We start from the raw sequence: 21,919 nt of genomic DNA on the forward strand, positions 1-21,919 counted from the left end.
TTGTCCGCGAGTCTCCTGATAGAGCTCCAGCCAGCTCACAGCGGGGTCTGTGGAGGTGGACAGGCCAGGTGGCAGGCCATCGACCCCGGCAGGCACCCGCTGGCTGTCATGTCAGACTGTGGAGCATCTGAACTCTGACACAGTCGAACCAAATTTGCAATTAGCCATACATTTTTGTAAAACGGCCCATATTTAAGCTCTACATAGTTGATTTCTTAATTTCTAATTTCTCTTATTAAAAAAGTCTCAGAAGTGAATTTAGTAATGAAATAGCAGACGAACAATGTATAAAGTGTCTAAGATCTACGCAACCAACATTCACTGGTCTCAGACCAGTGGTTTGTATGTCAATTTTGGGGCATGACAAAGGTACAGACTAGAGCCAAATAAGGTACAGCCACCTGAGTTGATGCTAACTACTGGCTTTGTTGAGATTCACCCGTTTCAGCTGCAGTTTCAAATTGTGAGATTTGCATAGGAAAGAGGTGTCAATGGGACTCTGAGGTTCTATGCCTATTTTACCCACCGAACTGTCGTTATTCAACTATGACAAGGTAAACTCGGTTTTGCATTCTATCACCCCTTTAAACATTTAAAAAAAAGAACTTTAACATTGTTGCACAAACAGATGTGATGACATTGATTAAGGTAAGGATAATTATTTATCAAAGAATAGACAGGAATGCTGAAGTTCTTCTCAAAGTTCGTTTTTTACTTGCAAGTAGAAGTCAATTTTACAGCACTCACAGCAAAGTACAGAAAAGAATGACTAATGATAGCTTCAACAGCAGCTTTTTTATGTTTAAGATGAAGTCATAATACAAAAGGCGATGTTGTCTCTTATCTTTGGTCAGGCAGGGCATCTCATCCGCATGCTCTGACCTCAGGAGCATTCTGTGCTTTTCACAAGGTCAGTATAATCTCGTGAGAATGCCAGCAGTATTTTGGCTTTCTACCATGCAAACAGTTTAATATTAACAGAAAAGAGAAATTTTGTAACAGACGTGTATAAAAGCTAGTTTTTCCTCTTGTTCAGTAGCTCCACACAGGAAGACCACAGGCTGAATCTGAGAAAGAAGAATTATCTGCATTATCTCCGCCACCAAGATGCTGACCGTGTCTCTACTCGTTTGTGCCATGATGGCTCTGACTACAGCTGGTGGTGAGTTTCAGTGTTTAAAGGGGCACTATGCAGTTTTGGCCATTTCTTCGCTTTTTGCTCGCAGGTTTCTCTATTAGCGCTCCCCCTACAGCTTCAGAATAGATATTTGGCAGCTCCTATGTTTACTTGTGTCTGACTCCTCGCTCGGTCAGTCTGACGTTTCCTCTTTCTCTGTTCCTCCGACAATGCTTTCCTAGCTTTATGCTTCTTTTTTGCCGGCTTAGCCATGACGATGTGTGAAAAACTCCATCACTAAGCGGGAAGGCGCTAGGGGGAAGCGAGACGACCACCATTCAACTCAAAAAAAGTCATATAACCATTCCAATGACTCCGAAGCTGTTCATTTAAGGTAAATTAAGCTAAAAAAAACTGCATTGTTCCCCTTTAACTTTGTCTAAATAAGAGAAGTTGTGTAAATGCAATGCAAAATGCGAGAGCTTATAGACTTGAGTTGAGCCCTGTTAAGTTAGAACAAAAACCTGAAGTTCCGTTTCTGAACTTATGGCTATGTTTAAATATTTTAAAATAAATATTCACACGCATCAGCTGAATGCAGGACTTTTCCATGCTGCGGCTGCAGGACCTAGAGCTTACCGCCTGCTTCCTTGGAGCCGACACCAAGGTGCTGAAGGCAGTGTTTCAGAAAGTACTGAAGAGCACATACTGCTTACCCTATAGTTCTTAATATAGTTAATTTTAAAGAAAATATGAACATATTGGACTCTCTGTCACAATTCAGCCCAGGCAATGTTTTATTTAAACCAGGCAAGATGGATGCAGGATTCTAAATATGGGCAAAGAAAGGAATAAGTACAGTAGGTGGATAGGATTCTAATGACCTCTCTTTTAAATATCTCCAAGTGAGGAACTTTATTTTTTCTATGCAAAACCAATCAGTCTGGATTCCTGCACTCTTATCCTTAGAATAAATTATAACTAGATTTGATCAATATCTACAGTAACTGGCTTGCATCTAGCTCTAAATAAACATCAAATAACCAGACTTTAGACATGGAGGGTGGACTTAAAAGAGGACGGAAAAGCGGTTGAAAAAAAACTTCTCAGAAAAAAAAAAAACTCTAATTTAAAGCTACTCCAATATAATTGGCTGATGCAGACATATACAACTCCTGTCAAATTAAATAAATACAACAGTAATCTACCTGACATTTGTTTGTTTGTTTTGTAAATGCAATGAGGCTAAAGGAACATTTATGCACTGTGTCTGGGAGTGTGACAAAATTCAAACATTCTGAAGGGAGGTGATCAATAATCTTCCCTGCTCCCCAGCAACCCTGCTTCCCCCGCTCTGTTTGCTCAAAGCTCCACAGCCTAACATTATGTCCACCATAGAGCTATGTCCTCAGCTACAAATTTGTTTTGCACCACATTTATCGCAAGAAGTGTTGCAGAGAGCACATTGCACATTGCAGTGACTGATTGGTGGGGTTGTACTCACTGACTTGTGGTCGTACTGGAAAATGAACTCCAGTTTAAAAAAAAGAGTAAATGTTGCAGCTGAAATTGTATTTGTGTCAATATCAATCTACCCTTTTGTGAATATTTTTTGGGAATTCACATTTAAATAGGTGTGTGAATATTTTCTGATTGAAAATTTCAAAATTTTCAAAATACAAGTTCAGATTTTAGTTAAGTACTCAAATCATATTCTACAACTCTATAAGCTCTCATGTTTTACACCATTTACCTTCATAACGAACAGGGCAGGCATAGAAACATGTGTAGATTAAGTGCTGACAAACATATAATTAACTCAGTGAAATCATCTGTTCATGACTCTCTGTCTTCATAGACGCTTCCAACTACACAGATGTCACTTCCAACTACACAGATGTCGCTTCCATCAACACAGTTGACACTTCCATCAACACAGATGACGCTTCCAACTACACAGATGGCCCTTCTTGTCCTGCTTCTTGGAATAAACACAATGATCGCTGTTTCCTCTACGTTCCTAGAGCACTGGATTGGGCTGACGCTGAGGTAATCAGAAAGTATATTCTGCTGGTATTGAATAACCTTTCCACCCAATTTCCTTTAAAATAGATTAAGTAGTATTTGAGATAGCTTACCAACTAACGGACAAACAAGACTATATTTTTATTTGTAATCTTTTGCATGTTTGTGTGCTGCTGCGCTTCCCTGTGTGTGTCACAAGCAAATGTGCGTGTGCTCTGCACGAGGCTAGGCGCATTTTACTAATTTGCTGTTAAAATAACAATGAAATGCTGCGCTATTGACTTTAGATCAGGTTTTTGTTGGTCAACGGCGCGATCACTTCCCGCTGCCTCAAGATAGCAATACGCCAAGAATTCACCTGAACACACCTCCCTGTAAGACCAGCACGCCCATGGGCGCAGGTGCATTTGCTATTTAAACGACGTGGCGCTGGGCGGGAAATTGACAACTGCGTTGGTCTTAAACTAGCAAAGACACTTGCGTCGGGCTTTGCGCTGCGCTGCGCTGGGTGCAAGATAGGGCCCCCTGTCATGCTAGGAGCTTTAATTAGACATGGCAGGTTTGAGCAAAATGCTAACATCAGGATGCTAACATTGACAGTGCTAACCTGTTGATGCAAACACTGTATAATGCTTGTTCACTCTTTGTTTAAAGCTTATAGGATGCTAACATTTGCTAATAAGCACCAGACACACAGAACAGGAATGTATTTAGTTCTGCAGATATGTGGTCATAAACCAAAGTAGCCTATTGGACACATTAAAATGTTGACCTGATTATGGCGCTAGATGAAAAGTCAGAGATCACCAAAGTTATTGCAGTTAATCCTGAGGGGAACATAAATGATAAACCACTTATCATCACAATCCATCCAATAGTTTGTTCAATTTTATTCATAGACACAAACTTGAACCTTGTGGTGGCACTTCGGAAAAGTCACAAGAGTCACTGGGATTCATCATCTCTGAATGTCTGAACAAGTGCATTGTAAACCAGAATAAATAAGCAGTACTCCAAAAATATGAGGCAATCAGTTGCCACAATGTTTTTGAGTTTATAATCTTAAAAGTCTGAGATTATGTTAGAGCTTAAATATTAGAAGTAACGTGAACTTGTATTTTTTATTACTGTTAAATTAAAATACTAATTAAGCCAACTCAAATATTATCAGTATATGTACCGATGACTCGGAAATACTAAATTAACATAACTGAATAGTTTTAAGTATAAAAACTCTGTATTTCATGTTCACTGAACTCAATATTTATTAGTTTCTTGTCAATCGTTTTAATTATCCATAACTCAACACTGACTTCATAAAACTCAATCTTTTACCTCAAAACTTCAAATATTTGTTGCAAGTGATTGCCTTAGTCACATTAGGTACTACTAACTTAAAAACACCAAGTGAAATTAAAAGTACAAGTCAATCTTTTTTATTCAAAAGTTGGGTATAGAAACTTTTACATGCTTACTAAACCGATCTATCGGTCGGCATATTCATCCCATTTTGAGATCGGCTGATGCCTGTGCTCACAAGACCAATTAACAAAAAATGTCTGCAGACACATCCGTAGAGAGCCTTGTCAGTGTGGTTGCTGTAGAAGCAAGTTAGCGCTCTCCCTTCTGTTAATTTTACCATTCTACAGGCAGACATCACGACTACGTTTACATGCACATAATATTCAGTTTTTTGACCTTTTCCTTAAAAGAATATATTCCGACTAAGCTGTTTCCATGGCTAATAAAAGAGTATATTCCACTAATAATCCCATTTACATGCAGCCGTGCAAAACACGTTTTTTCAAAGTTTTCCAGCGGTGGTGGACTTGTTCGACCGTGCGAAGACAGCGTCCTTCAACCACCTTCTTGAAAAACCTGTTGACAGTCTTTGATAAAGTTTATGTTTCTCCTTCTTATCTTTTGGGCATGCATCTCTACCGGGTCTGCAGCTATTTTTTTTTACAGTCAGTGGTCTGCAGCCTTGCAAACTGTTGGCTGGTTGGTTTGTGTACAGCAACCATAGCAACGCACAGAGCTGACTGTAAGCCGTAAACAGGCAAGAGGATGTAAACTGTGGTAAAAACCCAGATTGAGACGCATATTCCGAAATTTGCTGTATTTATGTCTAAAGAATGCCTCTAAAACCAGAATAATACCAGCATATCCCACATGTCTTAATTGGAAAACGCTATATTCGGAAAAAGGCCTTATTCGGAAAATCCAAACAAAATATGCTGTTTACATGACCTGAATCAAATTCCGAATATTGTCATAGACGGAATAATAGTGGAATATATGTGCATGTAAACGTACTGAGTGTAGAAATCCTTTAACCAGCTAACTAGCTTACAGGGCTACAAAAAATAGTGTATGGGTGTCCCCAGCCCCCACTCTTACTGCAGACATGTAAATCATTTATCAGATTTATCATTTGGGATGGTTGTGGGACAGTAAGCAGGTGTAGCTGTGAAGACTTTTAGTGGACACAACAATGAAATGTTTTGAAAACGTTTTAAAAACTGCTGAAAGTTATAGCCTAGGACTAACCCACTAAACAGACGATGTAGACAATAACTGTGTTAAATAAATGTTCATTTGAATTCAGCAGTGTTGTCTCATTTGTTATTCTTATTCTTATTAATTTGTTGTATATTGTCAGATGCAAAAAAGAACAACAACATGATATCGGCATTATGTATCGGCCATAGGCCGTCCTGCTCTCTAAATATTTGGAGCTGCATCGACCAATGAAAAACCCATATCCGTCAACTAGTCTGAACTACATTTAGTGCCAAAAATGTAGTAGATGTTGAGATATTTTGCAGTTCAGTTGACATTTTCAACTGCTTGTGGTGCTACAGAAGTGCACAGTGTTGGTGAAAATCAAACAAATGCAACCAAAGACAACACCTCCTAATTAAAGCTGCCAATGTAGCAGAGACCACAGTACAACAGTGACATTAAACACTGCAAAACTACCATCACCTCATCAACAAATATTTACTGCAACCAGCTCAATATTTGAGCCAAACCTCCATCCTCCTGCTGGTGGAGGAGACCACATTAAAATGCAGCTTCACATCTGTCTGTCTGTCTGTCTGTCTGTCTCCCCTGTAGAAAAACTGCCTGTCCTTGAAAGGAAACCTTGCATCGGTGCACAGTGTCGAGGAGTATCAGTTCATTCAGACGATGATCACGCAACATACTCATGGTAATCCAATCACCTGGATTGGAGGCACCGATTCCCAGAAGGTAATATATCATACAAAAGGTCTGATTAGGGATAGGATGTCACATTTTAACTTCTACATCTTTTCTACAGAACAATGCTTGGTTCTGGAGTGATGGCAGACCTTTCTCCTTTACATTCTGGTGTGCAGGTGAACCCAACAATGCAGGTGGCAACCAGAATTGTATCGAGATGAATTACGGAGGTAAATCACAACAAATGAATTACCAGGACATCTGTATGGAGTTAAATGACAGATGTCATAAATAACAATGTTAGAGTTAAACTCTGAAGTGATGCATAATGAATGGGTGATAAACACCACAAATTGCTCTGTTTCGCAACATGTAAATATTTTTTAGTACCTGTCATGAAGCTTCCTCTGTTTTGTGAAGAGATTTTGGCCTTTAGTGTCACTGATATTCCTTCTGTTGAGATATTAAAGCTCTTAATGACTCCTGTGTTTCTTGTGTTCCCAGTGCACAACTGCTGGGATGATATCCAGTGTTCCAATACACTTCCATCTGTCTGTGCCACCAACCTATAAGAATCTCCTGAGCTGACACAGAGATAAATTGTGCCTACCACGCACAAACATCTTCTGGGCGTGTGACAGTGTGGATTTCTCTGCGTCATCAGTCTCATGTGTAATCACATCTTTAATTCTCCGTTTGGCTGTAACCAAACTTCCTGACTTCCTCTTTGACCTTTATTAAGAGAAGAATGGATATGTTGTGAAAAGAACGCTTTTAGCACAAACTCATCTTTGGTGCACTTTGAATTAAAACTCTGGAGCATTGAAACAAGCTGGTCTCAGTCTCTTCTTTTTTATCTATTCTTGTTAAATTTCACCTAACAGCAGATTTTGTACTATATGTCAATGTCACAAAACAGAAAACAACTTCACAGATAGGCATCTGACAAAAGAACAGGTTGGGTTCCAATCCCATTTAGTGTAGAACAAGGGTGTGCTCTCTCCCACGCTGTTTGCCATTATATTTATGAATGATCTAGAAATTAAGCAAAAGCAATAGGGAAAATGAAGGAATAATGAATCAATTACATTATATATAAACAAAATGTAAAGATTAAGAGATTTACTATTTATGATTTATTTTATTATATCATAATTAAATATTTTTTTTAAATGTATCCTTTTTTTCAGTGTGCCCTTTAGAGTTTTATTCACATCACGTCTAAAAGCTCTCGCATTTTACACCATATTTATCTTTTATAAAGAACAGTGCAGGCATAGATACATGTGTAGATACAGGGCTGACAAACAAATGAATAACTCAGTGGAATCAGCTGTCTTCAATTCTGTGTAGTGTATTTGCACAAATATATAAAGTACATAGACTTTAACATGCAATTACAGTGCAAGAGAGGAACGAAGCCTTAGAGGCTTATTCAGAGTCCTCCCCTTCTCCTCTGACTTGTCATAGTAGGAAAAGCACAGCTGAAATTGATAACCTTAACGATGGCTCAATTCCATCAAGTGTCCCAGTAAGCTATTTCAGTGAGTCAGCATGAACAATACCAGGGCCTCTCCTAAGTGGAATGCAGCCATCATTAATGGTTTTGAATACACCTGTGCTTTTCCTACTATTACATGTCAACATGTCTGCCATGAAAAAGGTCTATTGGAGAAAGAAAGATGGTCGCTGTTTCCTCTACGTTCCGAGAAGAATGGCTTGAGCTGAAGCTGAGGTAATTGGGATGTTTTGTATTTAGTATTTACTCTAAGCTTATTCTGCTGGTGTTGAATAAACTACCACCCAATTTTCTTTTTAAAATGTATTAAAAGGGTAAAGTCAGTCAACATTGACCTTATTTTCTGTGATTTATAGGAACAACTTTTTAAATTGGTCCAGTATTACAGTTTTTCTCCATTGGCACTCCATTTGGCTCATTTCTTGAAACAGAAATGACATTCTCAAAACAACATGGACAAACCTCCAAACCACTTGGCAATTGTTCACAACAGAATTTAATTTCTCATTCATTTCATCAAATTGCAAATGTCTTAGTACATGTCTCAATGTCTCAGTACATATTTGCAAATGATTAAGTACAGGTAGCCTACATTTAGCACAATTTCCAGGTGAATAGATCTTGTTGATCTAAACTGATTGTTGATTCTCAGTCTAATGGTTGTTCTCTCCAAAACGTGTCAGCGTCATTTCATTGTATAAGTCATCACATGCACAATAGTCTGTTCAATTGTCAAAATTAGTCAAGAACATAATACCATGAATACAATATATCTGTCTATCTTGGAACATTTGATAAATTGATTACAGCAATTGACAGGCAGGTGAAACTAGAACTTGACTAACGAAGGAGGAGTTTCACACATCTCAGATGACCAATCAAACAGTATGTTTAGTTACCTGACAGGTGCTGTCCATGATTGTGAATGCTGCCAAACATGTGTGTATATATAGAGCTTGACCATGCAGGACCAGTACAATTTCTGAACATGGAGGCACCAGGCCAAGTAAATGAACAAGGGCAACTGCCTGCTCGAGGAAGAGGAAAAAGACGAAGAAGAGGAGGAGGAGTAAGGGTGCATGGTGGTGGAATAGGGGGAAGAGGCCGAGGAGCACGAAGACACCATGCTGTCCCGGATGAAATTTGGGCCACAATTATAGACCATGTCATCAACCATGGCCTCACAATGGCGGAGGCAGGTCGCCGAGTGCAGCCTAATGTGCCTCGCTCTACAGTCTCCTCCATCATCCAAACCTTTCGCAGGGAAAACAGGTATGTAGTCAGTCAATGATGGAATTATATGTTGTATAGGACAGGACACTGTGCATAGAGCAAGAAATATATATTTATTTACTCATTTACCTATTTGTGTGTGTGTGTGTGTGTGTGTGTGTGTGTGTGTGTGTGTGTGTGTGTGTGTCTGTCAGTCATTGGGATGTTATGATACTAAAAATGACAAAAATATTGGAGAAAATAAACTATTCCATAGTTTATTATTTATAGTATTGATGATACAGTTTACAGTAGTAAACTGTAATAAGAAGTTGACTGCAAACATAGTCAATTTAGCACCCAGTTCACGTCAGCCACAACCTGCCCCAAAAAATGAGACAGTGTCTGTAACTCGACTCAGATCAGTTAAATCACAGGTAACCAAAAGAGGGGCAATACTTAACAACCTAATTGGAATTACAACTACCCCTGCAATGATAGAACAGGATAGGAAAATTAGATGTGGTCTACTAAATATCAGATCTCTGTCTTCTAAAGCAATACTAGTAAACAAATTGATATCCGATAATCAAATTGATCTATTCTGTCTAACTGAAACATGGCTGGGCCATGAAGAGTATGTCAGTCTAAATGAAGCCACTCCTCCCACTCATATTAATACTCAAATTCCTAGAGGCTCAGGCCGAGGAGGGGGAGATGCAGCCATATTTGACTCAAACCTGTTAATTAATCCTAAACCTAAACTAAATTATAACTCTTTTGAAAATCTCGTTCTTAATCTTCAGCATCCAACATGGAAAACAGTACAGCCTATTATATTTGTTGTTGTCTACCGAGCACCAGGTCCATATTCTGAGTTTTTAACGGAATTCTCAGCGTTTTTATCATGTGTAGTCCTAAAATCAGACAAAGTACTTATTGTAGGTGATTTTAATATCCATGTGGACGTTGACAGCAATAGCCTTAGTACTGCTTTCAATTCACTGCTAGATTCTATTGGTTTCAGTCAGAGTGTGCATGAGGCCACGCACTGTTTTAACCACACCCTTGACCTTGTGCTGGCATATGGCATCAAAATTGAAGACGTAATAGTATTCCCGCAAAATCCTTTATTATCAGACCACTTCTTAATAACTTTCGAATTCTTACTACCCGATTATACGAAATTAGATAAAAGCTTCTACACTAGAAGCCTATCTGACAGTGCTATAGCTAAATTCAAGGAATATATTCCAACAGCACTAAACTCATTACCGTGCTTTAATATAACAGAGGATCTTTATGTAAACTTTAGTCCCTCTCAAATTGATAATTTCATAGACGGTGCTACGGCCTGCCTACGGACTACTTTAGACTCTGTTGCTCCCCTTAAAAAGAAGACGATGAAGCAAAGGAAACTAGCACCTTGGTATAACTCCCACACTCGTAAATTAAAGCAAATCTCGCGCAAACTTGAAAGTAAATGGCGTTCCACCAAACTGGAAGAATCTCGTTTAGAGTGGCAAGACAGTCTGAAAACCTATAGGAAGACCCTAAGAAAGGCCAGATCAGACTACTATTCATCACTAATAGAAGAAAATAAGAACAACCCAAGGTTTCTTTTCAGCACTGTAGCCAGGCTGACAGATAGCCACAGCTCTATTGAGCCATCTATTCCTATAGCTCTGAGTAGTGATGACTTCATGAGTTTCTTTAACGATAAAATTATAACTATTAGAGATACTATTCATCACCACTTGCCCCCAACCTCTAATGGGTCACCTTTAACTGACAGACTGCTAGAAAGAACGACTAGACCTGACATATACTTAGATTGCCTTTATCCTATAAACCCTCAACAATTAATGCTAAAGGTCTCTTCAGCAAACCCATCTACCTGTCTCTTGGACCCCATCCCTACGAGGCTACTTAAAGAAGCGTTACCCGTGGTTAACACTTCATTGCTAGATATGATAAATATGTCTTTATTGACAGGTTATGTACCGCAGTCATTTAAAGTAGCTGTGATAAAACCTCTACTGAAAAAACCCACCCTCGATCCTGAGGTCTTAGCCAACTATAGACCTATATCTAACCTTCCCTTTCTCTCCAAGATCCTTGAGAAAGTAGTCGCTAATCAGTTATGTGATTTTCTACATAGCAATAGCTTATTTGAGGACTTTCAGTCAGGATTTAGAAAGCATCATAGCACAGAGACGGCACTGGTGAAAATCACTAACGACCTTATAACTGCATCAGACAAAGGACTTGTCTCCGTACTTGTCTTATTAGATCTTAGTGCTGCATTCGATACTATTGACCATACCATCCTCTTACAGAGACTGGAACATTTAGTTGGCATTAAAGGAATCGCACTAAACTAGTTTAAGTCCTACTTCTCTGATCGATCGCAATTTGTTAATGTTAACAATAAACCCTCCCATTACGCTAAAATTAACCATGGCGTTCCTCAAGGCTCAGTGCTTGGACCAATTCTATTCTCCTTATACATGCTTCCTCTAGGCAGTATTATTAGGAAACACTCAATTAACTTTCACTGTTATGCGGATGACACCCAATTATATCTGTCAATCAAGCCAGACGAAACCAGCCAGCTAGCTAAACTTCAAGCATGCATTAAAGATATAAAAGTTATTGTGCTGGGCCCGAAAACACCTACGAACCTCATTAGCCGAAGATATAATTACTCTGGATGGCATTGCCCTGGCCTCCAATACTACTGTCAGAAATCTAGGAGTTATTTTTGATCAGGATCTATCCTTTAACGCCCATCTAAAACAAACCTCTAGAACAGCCTTTTTTCACCTTCATAACATTGCTAAAATTAGGAACATCCTGTCTCAAAACGATGCTGAAAAACTAGTCCATGCATTTGTTACTTCCAGGCTGGACTACTGTAATTCCTTATTATCAGGATCCTCAAATAAGTCCCTTAGGACTCTCCAGCTGATCCAGAATGCTGCAGCGCGTGTTCTGACAAGAACTAAGAGAACAGATCATATTTCTCCTGTATTAGCTTCTCTCCATTGGCTTCCTGTAAAATCCAGGATTGAATTTAAAATCCTTCTTCTGACCTATAAAGCTCTAAATGGTCAAGCTCCTTCATATCTTGAGGACCTCTTAGTACCTTATTGTCCCACTAGAGCCCTACGCTCCCAGAATGCAGAGTTACTTGTGGTTCCTAGAGTCTCTAAAAGTATAATGGGAGGCAGAGCCTTCAGCTACCAGGCTCCTCTCCTGTGGAACCAGCTCCCAATCTGGGTTCGGGGGGCAGACACCGTCGCTACATTTAAGACTAAACTGAAAACTCTCCTCTTTGATAAAGCTTAGAGTTAGGGAGTGAGGAGTTGCAGTGAACGCCTAGACCGGCGGGGCAGGGTGCATAGCTGCAGACACAGCACTGCCGCTTTTCTCTGCTTCTCTTTACAGTCATCAGATATACCTATCGTATAAACAATAATATAGTGCCTCTCCTAGTTATGCTGTTATAATTCTAGACTGCCGAGGAAGTTCCTTCTTATGACACGCTCTTTTCTTTTGTTTCCTTTTATGCACATCCTGTCTCAGAAGTGCTTGTTACTAACCTAGCTCTGGGGAGTTTACTCCCCGGAGTCCTTATGTTTCTTCTTCACCCAGAACATCGCCTCGGATTAGGGCGACACCAAGACCTGGGTCTTGGGTGCAGCTGTGGCTATGGACCTGCTACACCCTGCTACGCTCTACGATTCCCTGCAATGCCCGGCTACGTCCTGCTGCGTCCACCGCGTTCACCCATGCTCTGCTGTGCCACGCTACATCCTGTACCGTCATAACCCCAACCGTCAGACACCGCCCACCAAGAGTCTGGGTCTGCCGAGGTTTCTTCCTAAAAGGGAGTTTTTCCTCGCCACTGTCGCAATAGCCTCTGCTAATGCTTGCTCTTGGGGGAACTATTGGAATTGTTGGGGCTTTATAGAGTGTGGTCTAGACCTACTCTATCTGTAAAGTGTCTCGAGATAACTCTTGTTATGATTTGATACTATAAATAAAATTGAATTGAATAGTATTCCAGTCACAGTGCAGCGATGCATTAGAATTGTGGTAAAGTTACTGTAAGTAAAACAACAATACAATTACATTGGTAACTCATTCTGTAAGGAATACATAAGGTATACATTACGAATGGAGTGTTGTCCTTTGAATTCTATGTCTAGGATTGGACGACAACCTCGCACGGGTGGCAGAGGAAAACTTCTCATTGAACAACAAGAACAAGAGATCTGTAACATGGTGATTGCAAATAATGCCATAACATTGAGACAGATCCGCGCTACAATCCTACAAGACAATGCCATATTCCAAAATGTCATGCAAGCATCTCCACAATAGATCGGATATTGAAGAAGCATCAGATGACAATGAAGCAAATTTACAGGGGACTATTTGAGAGGAACTCTGATAGAGTGAAAGAGCTGCGGTACCAGTATGTACATGTAAGTCAGTTACTGGTTGTCCATCATTATAACCTTTTTACAATTAAGCAGTGGTTCCCAAACTTGTTTGGCTTCAGTACCCACTTTACCTGATTTCTGAATCCAGGTAATCCAGGTACGAAAGTATTTGATTTATCTGACGTCAACATTTTGCCTAAAAACTGCAGCTTACTGTATGATGCAATTATCATTATAATCCTTATTTTGAAGAATATAACATACAATAAGAAAAAGGGCTGCAATTAGTGCCTCCCATGTAAATCTATCTAATACTGTGGGTTTTACTGTAACATTTCAGTAAGTCTAGTCATTGATGATTTTCCCCCTCCCCTTTCTGTCAAATACCCCCTGTAGTACCTCTGCATAGGGGTACATGTACCCCAGGTTTGGAACCACTGGAGTAGTGGCCAATAGTATTGTAACTGTCTGAGGGACAGTGTTACTGAGTTTTCATGTTTAAGTCTATATTTTGCTAATTTCATTAGTGTTTGAATTCATACAGTAATTAAAAACATTAAAAATGTAATTAAGAGTTTAAAAAGGGATGTTGGATTTAAAACTGTACTAAAATATTTTACCTTAAAAATATTTTTTGTTTAAATTGTTGCTTTATTACAAATGTCATTTTTGATGTTGAGGTCAAATAACCAGAGTTTAGTGAAGGCCTCACCTGTTGCATTGTGGGTGAGAGGAATACAGAGAGAGAGCCAACGTGGCTGCAGAGAAAAAATGTACGGCCTCAAACAAAGATTTTACACGGTCCAAGAGGCGCACACGGTAATTGTGCTTTTTGTATTTCAGCCTTGTCATATTTGTGTTTAATATTTGTTGTAATTTCTTTGCATTTAATGCTCTTTCTGTACTGTTGTGACGCTAACATTGTGGGGCCCGTCTACTTAAGGAAATGTGCTTAAGAGACTGTAAAATGACTGAAAGAAGTATATTTGACTAATTGTATTTTATGTGTTTATTTTTCTTGTAGTTTTCACGGTGTCTTACGACAAAAAGGTGGAAATAAATGATCAAAGGACATCTGTATGATGCGTGGCCTTATTTAATTGGACCAGTGTAATTACAAGTATATTGAACTTGTGGAGAACATAGAATATTCCTATGTAATTGTAACTGTAGTGTATGACTCTTCTGTATGACTGATTTGATGTTTTCTTTTTCTACTCTATTGTAGAGAATAATTAGCCTGGCTCCACCCTCCTACTTACTTCCGCTCAATTTTCATTTCCCTTCAGTACTCCGTCTGGGTTTGCGGTATATTCTTGGGTTTTCTCCGGTCAAATATTTGGCGGTCCAATCAGTGAACAGAGGGAGTGGCTGAGAACGATGACGTTGAGGACGTGCACTAGAAAGATGCGAGCGAAGCCATTCGGTCCGTTGTGGCAGCAACGCTGCCGAATATCCAGAAGTTAAAGCCCGAGCAAGAGCAATCTTTGCTGAGTTGTGTTGGTGGCCATAATGTTATGGCCCTCCTCCCCACGGGGTTCGGGAAAAGTTTGATTTTCCAGCTCGTTCTGTTAGTGGTGAAGGAGTTGGCTAAGGCTAACGCTAGCGATGCTAATGCTAAATATAAGCCGATAGTTGTCGGTCTCCCCTCTTGTTGCACATGCGCATGACAGACGTCACGACCAAACGTTAGCGATTGGTTATGGCAGATCCAGAGTGGCTCTGGGCAGATCCAATAGTTTTAAACTTCAACAGAGTACCCGCCTTCAAGGAAGTTAACACTTGTCAATGGAGAGAGGCCAGACTCTCTGTACAAATGAAATGTACGAGAGTCTGGTAGGACCAGGCTAGAGAATAATGGCATTGGAAAGGAAACGAGACCCCTCACATCCTTGTGTTTGTGGATGAAGCTGGCTTCATCCTGGCCAAGAGCCGAAGACGTGGCCGTAATATTATTAGCCACCGGGCCACGGTGGATGTCCCAGGCAAGCGAGGGGGCAATATAACTGTGTGCTGCCATTTCTGAGAATGGTGTGGCCACTCACATCCCCAGTCTTGGCCCATACAATACACAGAAGCTCCTCATCTTCTTGGACCACCTTCATTTTGATTTGATCCCTGAAAATGAGAGAGGTCCCGTAGGGCCTCACCTACCACAATATGTCATTGTATGGGACAATGTGAATTTCCACCGTGGCCCGCTCATCAGGGCCTGGTTCACTATTCATCCAAGGATGGTCATGGTGTTCCTACCACCTTACTCTCCTTTCCTCAATCCTATTGGTGAGTATTTCTCCGCTAGGAGGTGGAGAGTGTATGAGCATCAGGGTCAAGATCAGAGGTCCCTGCTCCATGCAATGGACGCTGCGTGTGAGGATATTACAGGAGATCAGTGTAGGGGATGGTTGCGACATGCACGCCGTTGCTTTCCTCGTTGCATCGCAAGGGAGAATATACGCTGTGATGTGGACGAGAATCTGTGGCCAGACAGACAGCAGTGTGTGGATGGCCAGGAGGGTGAGGACGGTGGTCAGGAGAGGGAGGGTGAGGACAGCGACCAGTGAAGAACTGTTAGTTGTGAAACTCCAGCTTTATTTACAGCACTGTAGGCTACATATAATTTTCCTTGTTTTTTGTTTGTGTGTTTATATTACAGTATATTATGCTGTATACATTTTATTTTTACTCTGATGTATGGAAGTTACTTTGTGTGTGAATAAAAATGGTTACAATTTCCTTGGCAGTATGAGTGCAATGTGTGATGTCAAACCTTGGAGGCTACTCTTACCCTAAAATCCTATTTATTTATTTTTTTTTTTCAGTTTTATACACAGTTGTATTCTGTTAGCTACGGTGGCAAACGCACTGCAAATACACACAACACAACCAAATAGATAAATGCACTGCAAATACACACAACACAACCAAATACATAAACGCGCTGCAAATACACAGAACACAACCAAATACATAAACGTGCTGCAAATACACACAACACACCAAATAGATAAACGCGCTGCAAATACACACAACACACCAAATAGATAAACGTGCTGCAAAAATGAAACGATGCAAAAAGAAAAACACACAAACCCAGAAAACAAATGCAACAAAAAAAAACGCTGCATCCAGATTACACAACGGAAGTTCTCAGACCTCTATTTTCGACCCCATGGGGAGAGGGAGAGAGAGGGAGAGAGGGAGAGAGGGAGAGAGGGAGAGAGAGAGAGAGGGAGAGAGAGAGAGAGACTGCATAGACTGTAAATATTAAGTCTATGTTTGAGATATGTTTTCTCTCGTTTGGTGGGTGTGTCTCGGCTCAGGTCACAGGTGATACTCAATCAGCAAAGACGTCTGTAAACTCGTGGTAAAACATTTAAAACTGCATCAGCGTTTAATGTTGACGTTTGTTTAAGCCATATTACATGAGAGGGTTTAATTTCAAGGTCCGAAAGGTGCATTACTGAAGTATAGGCCTCCTCAAGTCGATTATACAACAATGGTTACCAACAAAATAAATGATCAATCTGTATTCATATTGTGGAGCAATTCGCTCTTGAAATACAAAAAACAGACAGGATTTACCAGCCAATTTACCGTGGGTATCAAACTGAATAAATCCCACTCGCACATATAAACACAAAACTGCTTTGCTAACTCCATCGTGTTGTAAGTAAGACATCTGCTGAAAAAGTTATTGTATTCATTAGCATGATTGCTGTACTGTTTAGTTCACAAACATCCAACACACCAAAGTACAAACACATAGCGGACCAGACGCAAGCTTTTATTTTGAAAAGCCGAAGCTCGGGGACGGCACCAGCCAGGAGGGCATGAGACGGGAGCATAGACTGTATATTATTAATATATTATGTTATTAATAATAATAATAATAATAATTAAAGCTGCAAGCAGCGATGGACGGGCCCTCGCTCCTCTGCGCGTGTCGGGGTCACCGGCGGTCGCCGCTCCTTGCGACCGTGCATTTGCGCGGCACTCAGACACCGCAAATCGTCACCAATGAAAAGGGAACTCTCTGCTGCGTTCAATGATACCTCACACAAGACTCTACCTTAGATGGTTCAAATGTTATGAAAGGGGGCGTGGCTTAAGCATAGGGGGCGGGCCAAACCATCACCAATGAAGAAGCAACTCTCTGCTGAGTTCAATGACACCTCACACAAGACTCTACCTTAGATGGATCAGCATTCATGAAAGGGGGCGTGGCTTAAGCATAGGGGGCGGGCCAAACCATCACCAATGAAGAAGGAACTCTGCTGAGTTCAATGACACCTCACACAAGACTCTACCTTAAACGGTACAAATGTTATGAAAGGGGGCGTGGCCTGAGTAAGTGAGCGTGGTTATATTATAGGGGCCGGCTCATTATCACATGTAGACCACACATTCTAAGTTTCATGTAAATCGGATGATGTTTGTCATATAAGGCGCATTTCCTGTTGCCAGCGGGGGGCGCTATGACCAAAAGTCAAATATGGCCTGTAGGTGTCCTCAGGCCTGGACCCTTGTCAATCGTGAGAATTTTCGGGCAGATACGACAACGTACACTCAAGTTACAACAATTTATTTGTTCATCGCTCAACACTCAAAATGGCCGCCACGCCACGCCCACACCGTCAGACGAAAAGTTTTTCTTTTAATAACTTTTCATCTTTAAGGTGTTGGGATGATAGAGACCAAGTTTGAAGTACATCGGATGAAATCTCTAGGAGTTCGTTAAAGTATAGCACCTTGACTTTTAGGCCTACTTCCTGTTGCCACTAGGGGGCGCTATGACTTTAAGTAAATATCGGCCTTTATTTGTCCTCAAGGTTGGACTCTTATGAATCCTGGAAAGTTTCGAGCCAATCGGACAATGTACACTCGAGTTACACCCACTTCCTGTTTCGGCGGCGAAACGCACAAAATGGCCGCCCCGCCACGGCCATGCCCTATGACGAAAAGTTTTTCTTTTAACAACTTTTCATCTTTAATGTCTTAAGATGGCACAGACCGAATTTGAAGTTGATCGGATGAAATCTCTAGGAGGAGTTCGTTAAAGTACGACATGTGGAAATGGCCAAAATCGCACTAATTTCGAACTTTGAAATCAAAATGGCGGACTTCCTGTTGGGCTTAGGGTATGGCTTCAATGACGTTTTTTGTACATCTTGACATGGTACATATGTGTACCAAGTTTCGTGAGTCTACGTTAAACGCACTGCAGGGGCTCAATTTTTTTAACATTGTAGGGGGCGCTAGCGAGCCATTTTTTCACCAGACTTGATGCAACCGCCAAATTTGGTGAGTTTTTGAATATGTTAAGCCCCTCAAAAAGCCAATTCATTTGCCGGGAAAAGAATAATAATAATTCCTTCAGTTTCAATAGGGCCTTCGCCGCTGTCAGCGCTCGGGCCCTAATAATATGAATTTAATATACAATCTATGGAGTTCTCCAGGCTGCAGCCATACCCGACTCTAATAAAAAGGCAGAGCGCTCTCTCCCCGTGTGGTCGAAAATCCAGCTGTTCCACTAGCTGCTCCCTCTAGAGGTCTGGAGAACTTCCGTTGTGTAATCTGGATGCAGTGTTTTTTTGTTGCATTTGTTTTCTGAGTTTGTGTGCTTTTCTTTTTGCATCGTTTCATATTTGCAGCGCGTTTATCTATTTGGTGTGTTGTGTGTATTTGCAGCGCATTTATGTATTTGGTTGTGTTGTGTGTATTTGCAGAGCGTTTGCTGAATGCTGCGCATGTGTTGTCAAATTAATGAAGTTGTTTTCTTAATTTGCTTGAGTTTTGTCTATTTGCGTGTGTTTTCTTAAGTTGCAGGGCGTTTGACCCTGTCGGCCACCGTAGTTAGCTAGACAAAAAACAGTACAGTAACCATTGTCAATGAAGGAAGGGCTAAGACTGAAAGGTGGACATGAGGGATATTTCAATGGTCCTCTGCCATAGTGACAAAACATCTAAACATTTTGACTTGCAGTGCTTACACAATGCCAAAGGGACGAAGCATTTTGGGGGCACTGACTATTTAAATGAGAAAGAAATTTAGTTTTGACGCATGAGTGAACTGTTTTGGGAGAGATATGAGCTTTTGCAGGTGAACCATGGTGTTGTGCTGAACCATCCAGGTTATTTTGGCAAAAGAGTGTTGAGAATGTCCGGTCTGTTTCAAGAAATGAGCCAAAGCAATTGAGAAGGATCTTTGCCATTTTCGTGGCACAGACTCTTTATATGGGAAAGGAATTTAGTTTTGAAGCATGAGTGAACAGTTTTGGGAGAGAAAAGAGCTTTTGCAAGTGAGCTACAGTGTTGTGCTGAACTGTAAGACTGTTTTGCCAAATGATCTTAGAGTTTTGAGAATGTAATTTCTGTTTCAAGAAATGAGCCAAACCAATGGAGAAAAACTGTAAGCTAGACCTCGGCAGTCGTGAAATAAGCTGCAATTTACCGTTAATGGGCAATTGCGCACCTTCATCTTACACCACAAAAGTTCTTGATTTGCCACTGACAATGCCAGGATTATTATTCTAAGTGTCTGACATTATGGAAAGGATCCCTACAGAGATAACTTTTTGTTCTTTTTTATTATCATGAAACAGCTCAATACTTCAGCCGATCCGTCATCCTGCTGGTGCACATTAGAATGCCACTTTACATCCATCTGTCTATCTCCACTGTAGAAAAATTTGCCAGACCTTGAAAGGAAACCTTATATTGATGCACAGTGTCGAGGAGTATTAGTTCATTCAGGGGATGATCACACAACAGACTCAGGGTAATGCAGAACAACAATGAGCAATTTTAAGAGACTATTTAAAATGAATATATTGAATGGATACGAAAAGGACTTGAGGTGTTTGTATTGTATACTGACTGTATGGTTCCTAGGCTTATATACTAAGTCTAGTTTGGATGGGTTATTATTCGGTTTGATGTAGATAGAAACGAAGAAGATAAATGGAAAAGAAAAAAAAAATGTAAATGTGCATGTGTATGCATGTATGTATGCATCTGTGTCTATGCGTATGCATGTGTTTATGTGAGTGTAGGTAGGTAGATATACAGTGTATGTGTATGTAAACATGTATAAATAAGTGAAGCATCAAATTGTTTTGGAAAAAGGGGGTAGGACCAGAAAAGTTTTTTTATGAACTCCTTTTTGAACATAGGAATTTCTTATTTGAATAATTTACAATAATTTTGGAAGATTGTGCGGAGATGTACATGTCCTTATTTATGTTATTTTAATTGTAAAAAAAAAAAAAAAAAAAAAAAAAACATTATATATATATATATAATTATGTATATATAATTTTTTCTTTTTCTTTTTTTTTTTTACATGTTGAAAATAAACTACTACAAACAAAAACCAGAAGGTACAGTCATTTATCACTGTAAAAGGTTTGATTACTGATAGGGTGACACTTTTACTTCTACATCTTTTCCACAGAGTAATACTTGGTTCTGGAGTGATGGCAGACCTTTCTCCTTTACATTCTGGTGTGCAGGGGAACCCAACACTGCAGGTGGCAACCAGGATGGTATCCAGATGAATCACGGAGGTAAATCAAATTGCATTAATTACCCGGACGTCTTTATGGAGGTAAATGACAAAAGTCATGAATAACTATGCTGACTGTTAAACTCTGAAGTGAGGAATGAGGATACAGTTAGACAAATTCAGGGAACAGCAAGTGAAATGTCATAGTGAAACCGCAGTTGGCACGGATAAGGTGCCGAGTGCAGCTGTCTGTCTCCGTCAGCTTTATCGGAGCATTGCGCCGGGTTTTCACAGGCAGCATTTTCAACTGTAACTAGCTACCGCTCTGCAAAAGTTGACTCGTTATCTGTGTTAGGGCTACTGTTGAAAAAAGGGTAACTTTACTTGAAGGTATCTACATAAGAGTGACATGACACTGTCATGACACATGAACCCTAACCCTAACTCTAACTCTAAACTGGTCTGTTTCTTTTGTTAAATCTAATATTTTAAAACGTCACCTTTTGTACTAATTTCAATGTCACAAAGATACACAGATATATATCTGACTATAGAACCGGTTGGTTTCAAACCCATATGGAGGGGGGCTTTCTCCCATGCTGTTTGCCATCTCTATGGCTAATACTAAATTATGCAAAAACAATAGGGAAAAAATAAATGAATGTATAAAAAATAATTATATATATATATATATATATATATATATATATATATATATATATATATATATATATATATATATATATATATATATATTAAACCATATATTTAATATATGAAAAATGAAAATAACGATTTTACTGCACAATGACTATTTTTCTTTTAATACTCTAACTCGTTTTGCTGATAACACTTTCATACTTTTTCTTAAGTTCTGAATG

General features: G+C 39.8%; 1 protein-coding gene across 4 annotated transcripts; it reads left to right on the top strand.

Moving 5' to 3' along the window:
- Positions 1-1,025: 1,025 nt before the first annotated feature.
- On the top strand, positions 1,026-7,180 carry LOC116054429 (type-2 ice-structuring protein-like). 4 transcript variants are annotated; one of them, XM_031305987.2, is made up of 5 exons: positions 1,026-1,162; positions 2,976-3,166; positions 6,263-6,397; positions 6,468-6,579; positions 6,854-7,180. In XM_031305987.2, the coding sequence occupies exons 1-5, from the start codon at positions 1,108-1,110 to the stop codon at positions 6,919-6,921; spliced, it is 561 nt and encodes a 186-aa protein (XP_031161847.1). In that variant the 5' UTR covers positions 1,026-1,107; the 3' UTR covers positions 6,922-7,180. The 4 variants fall into 4 exon arrangements, with proteins under 4 accessions (XP_031161847.1, XP_031161848.1, XP_031161849.1 ...); XM_031305988.1 differs by having other exon boundaries at positions 1,027-1,162; positions 2,994-3,166; XM_031305989.1 differs by having other exon boundaries at positions 1,027-1,162; positions 3,051-3,166.
- Positions 7,181-21,919: the final 14,739 nt, after the last annotated feature.

This window comes from Sander lucioperca, chromosome 2 (assembly GCF_008315115.2).
Source record: "Sander lucioperca isolate FBNREF2018 chromosome 2, SLUC_FBN_1.2, whole genome shotgun sequence".
Taxonomy (NCBI): domain Eukaryota; kingdom Metazoa; phylum Chordata; class Actinopteri; order Perciformes; family Percidae; genus Sander; species Sander lucioperca.

Excerpts from the sequence above, each read along its gene's own strand:
- LOC116054429 (XM_031305987.2), top strand. The coding sequence starts at position 1,108 with ATGCTGACCGTGTCTCTACTCGTTTGTGCCATGATGGCTCTGACTACA. Across the intron at positions 1,163-2,975 it reads GGCTCTGACTACAGCTGGTG|ACGCTTCCAACTACACAGAT; the intron begins GTGAGTTTCAGT and ends CTGTCTTCATAG. Across the intron at positions 6,580-6,853 it reads TATCGAGATGAATTACGGAG|TGCACAACTGCTGGGATGAT; the intron begins GTAAATCACAAC and ends TTGTGTTCCCAG.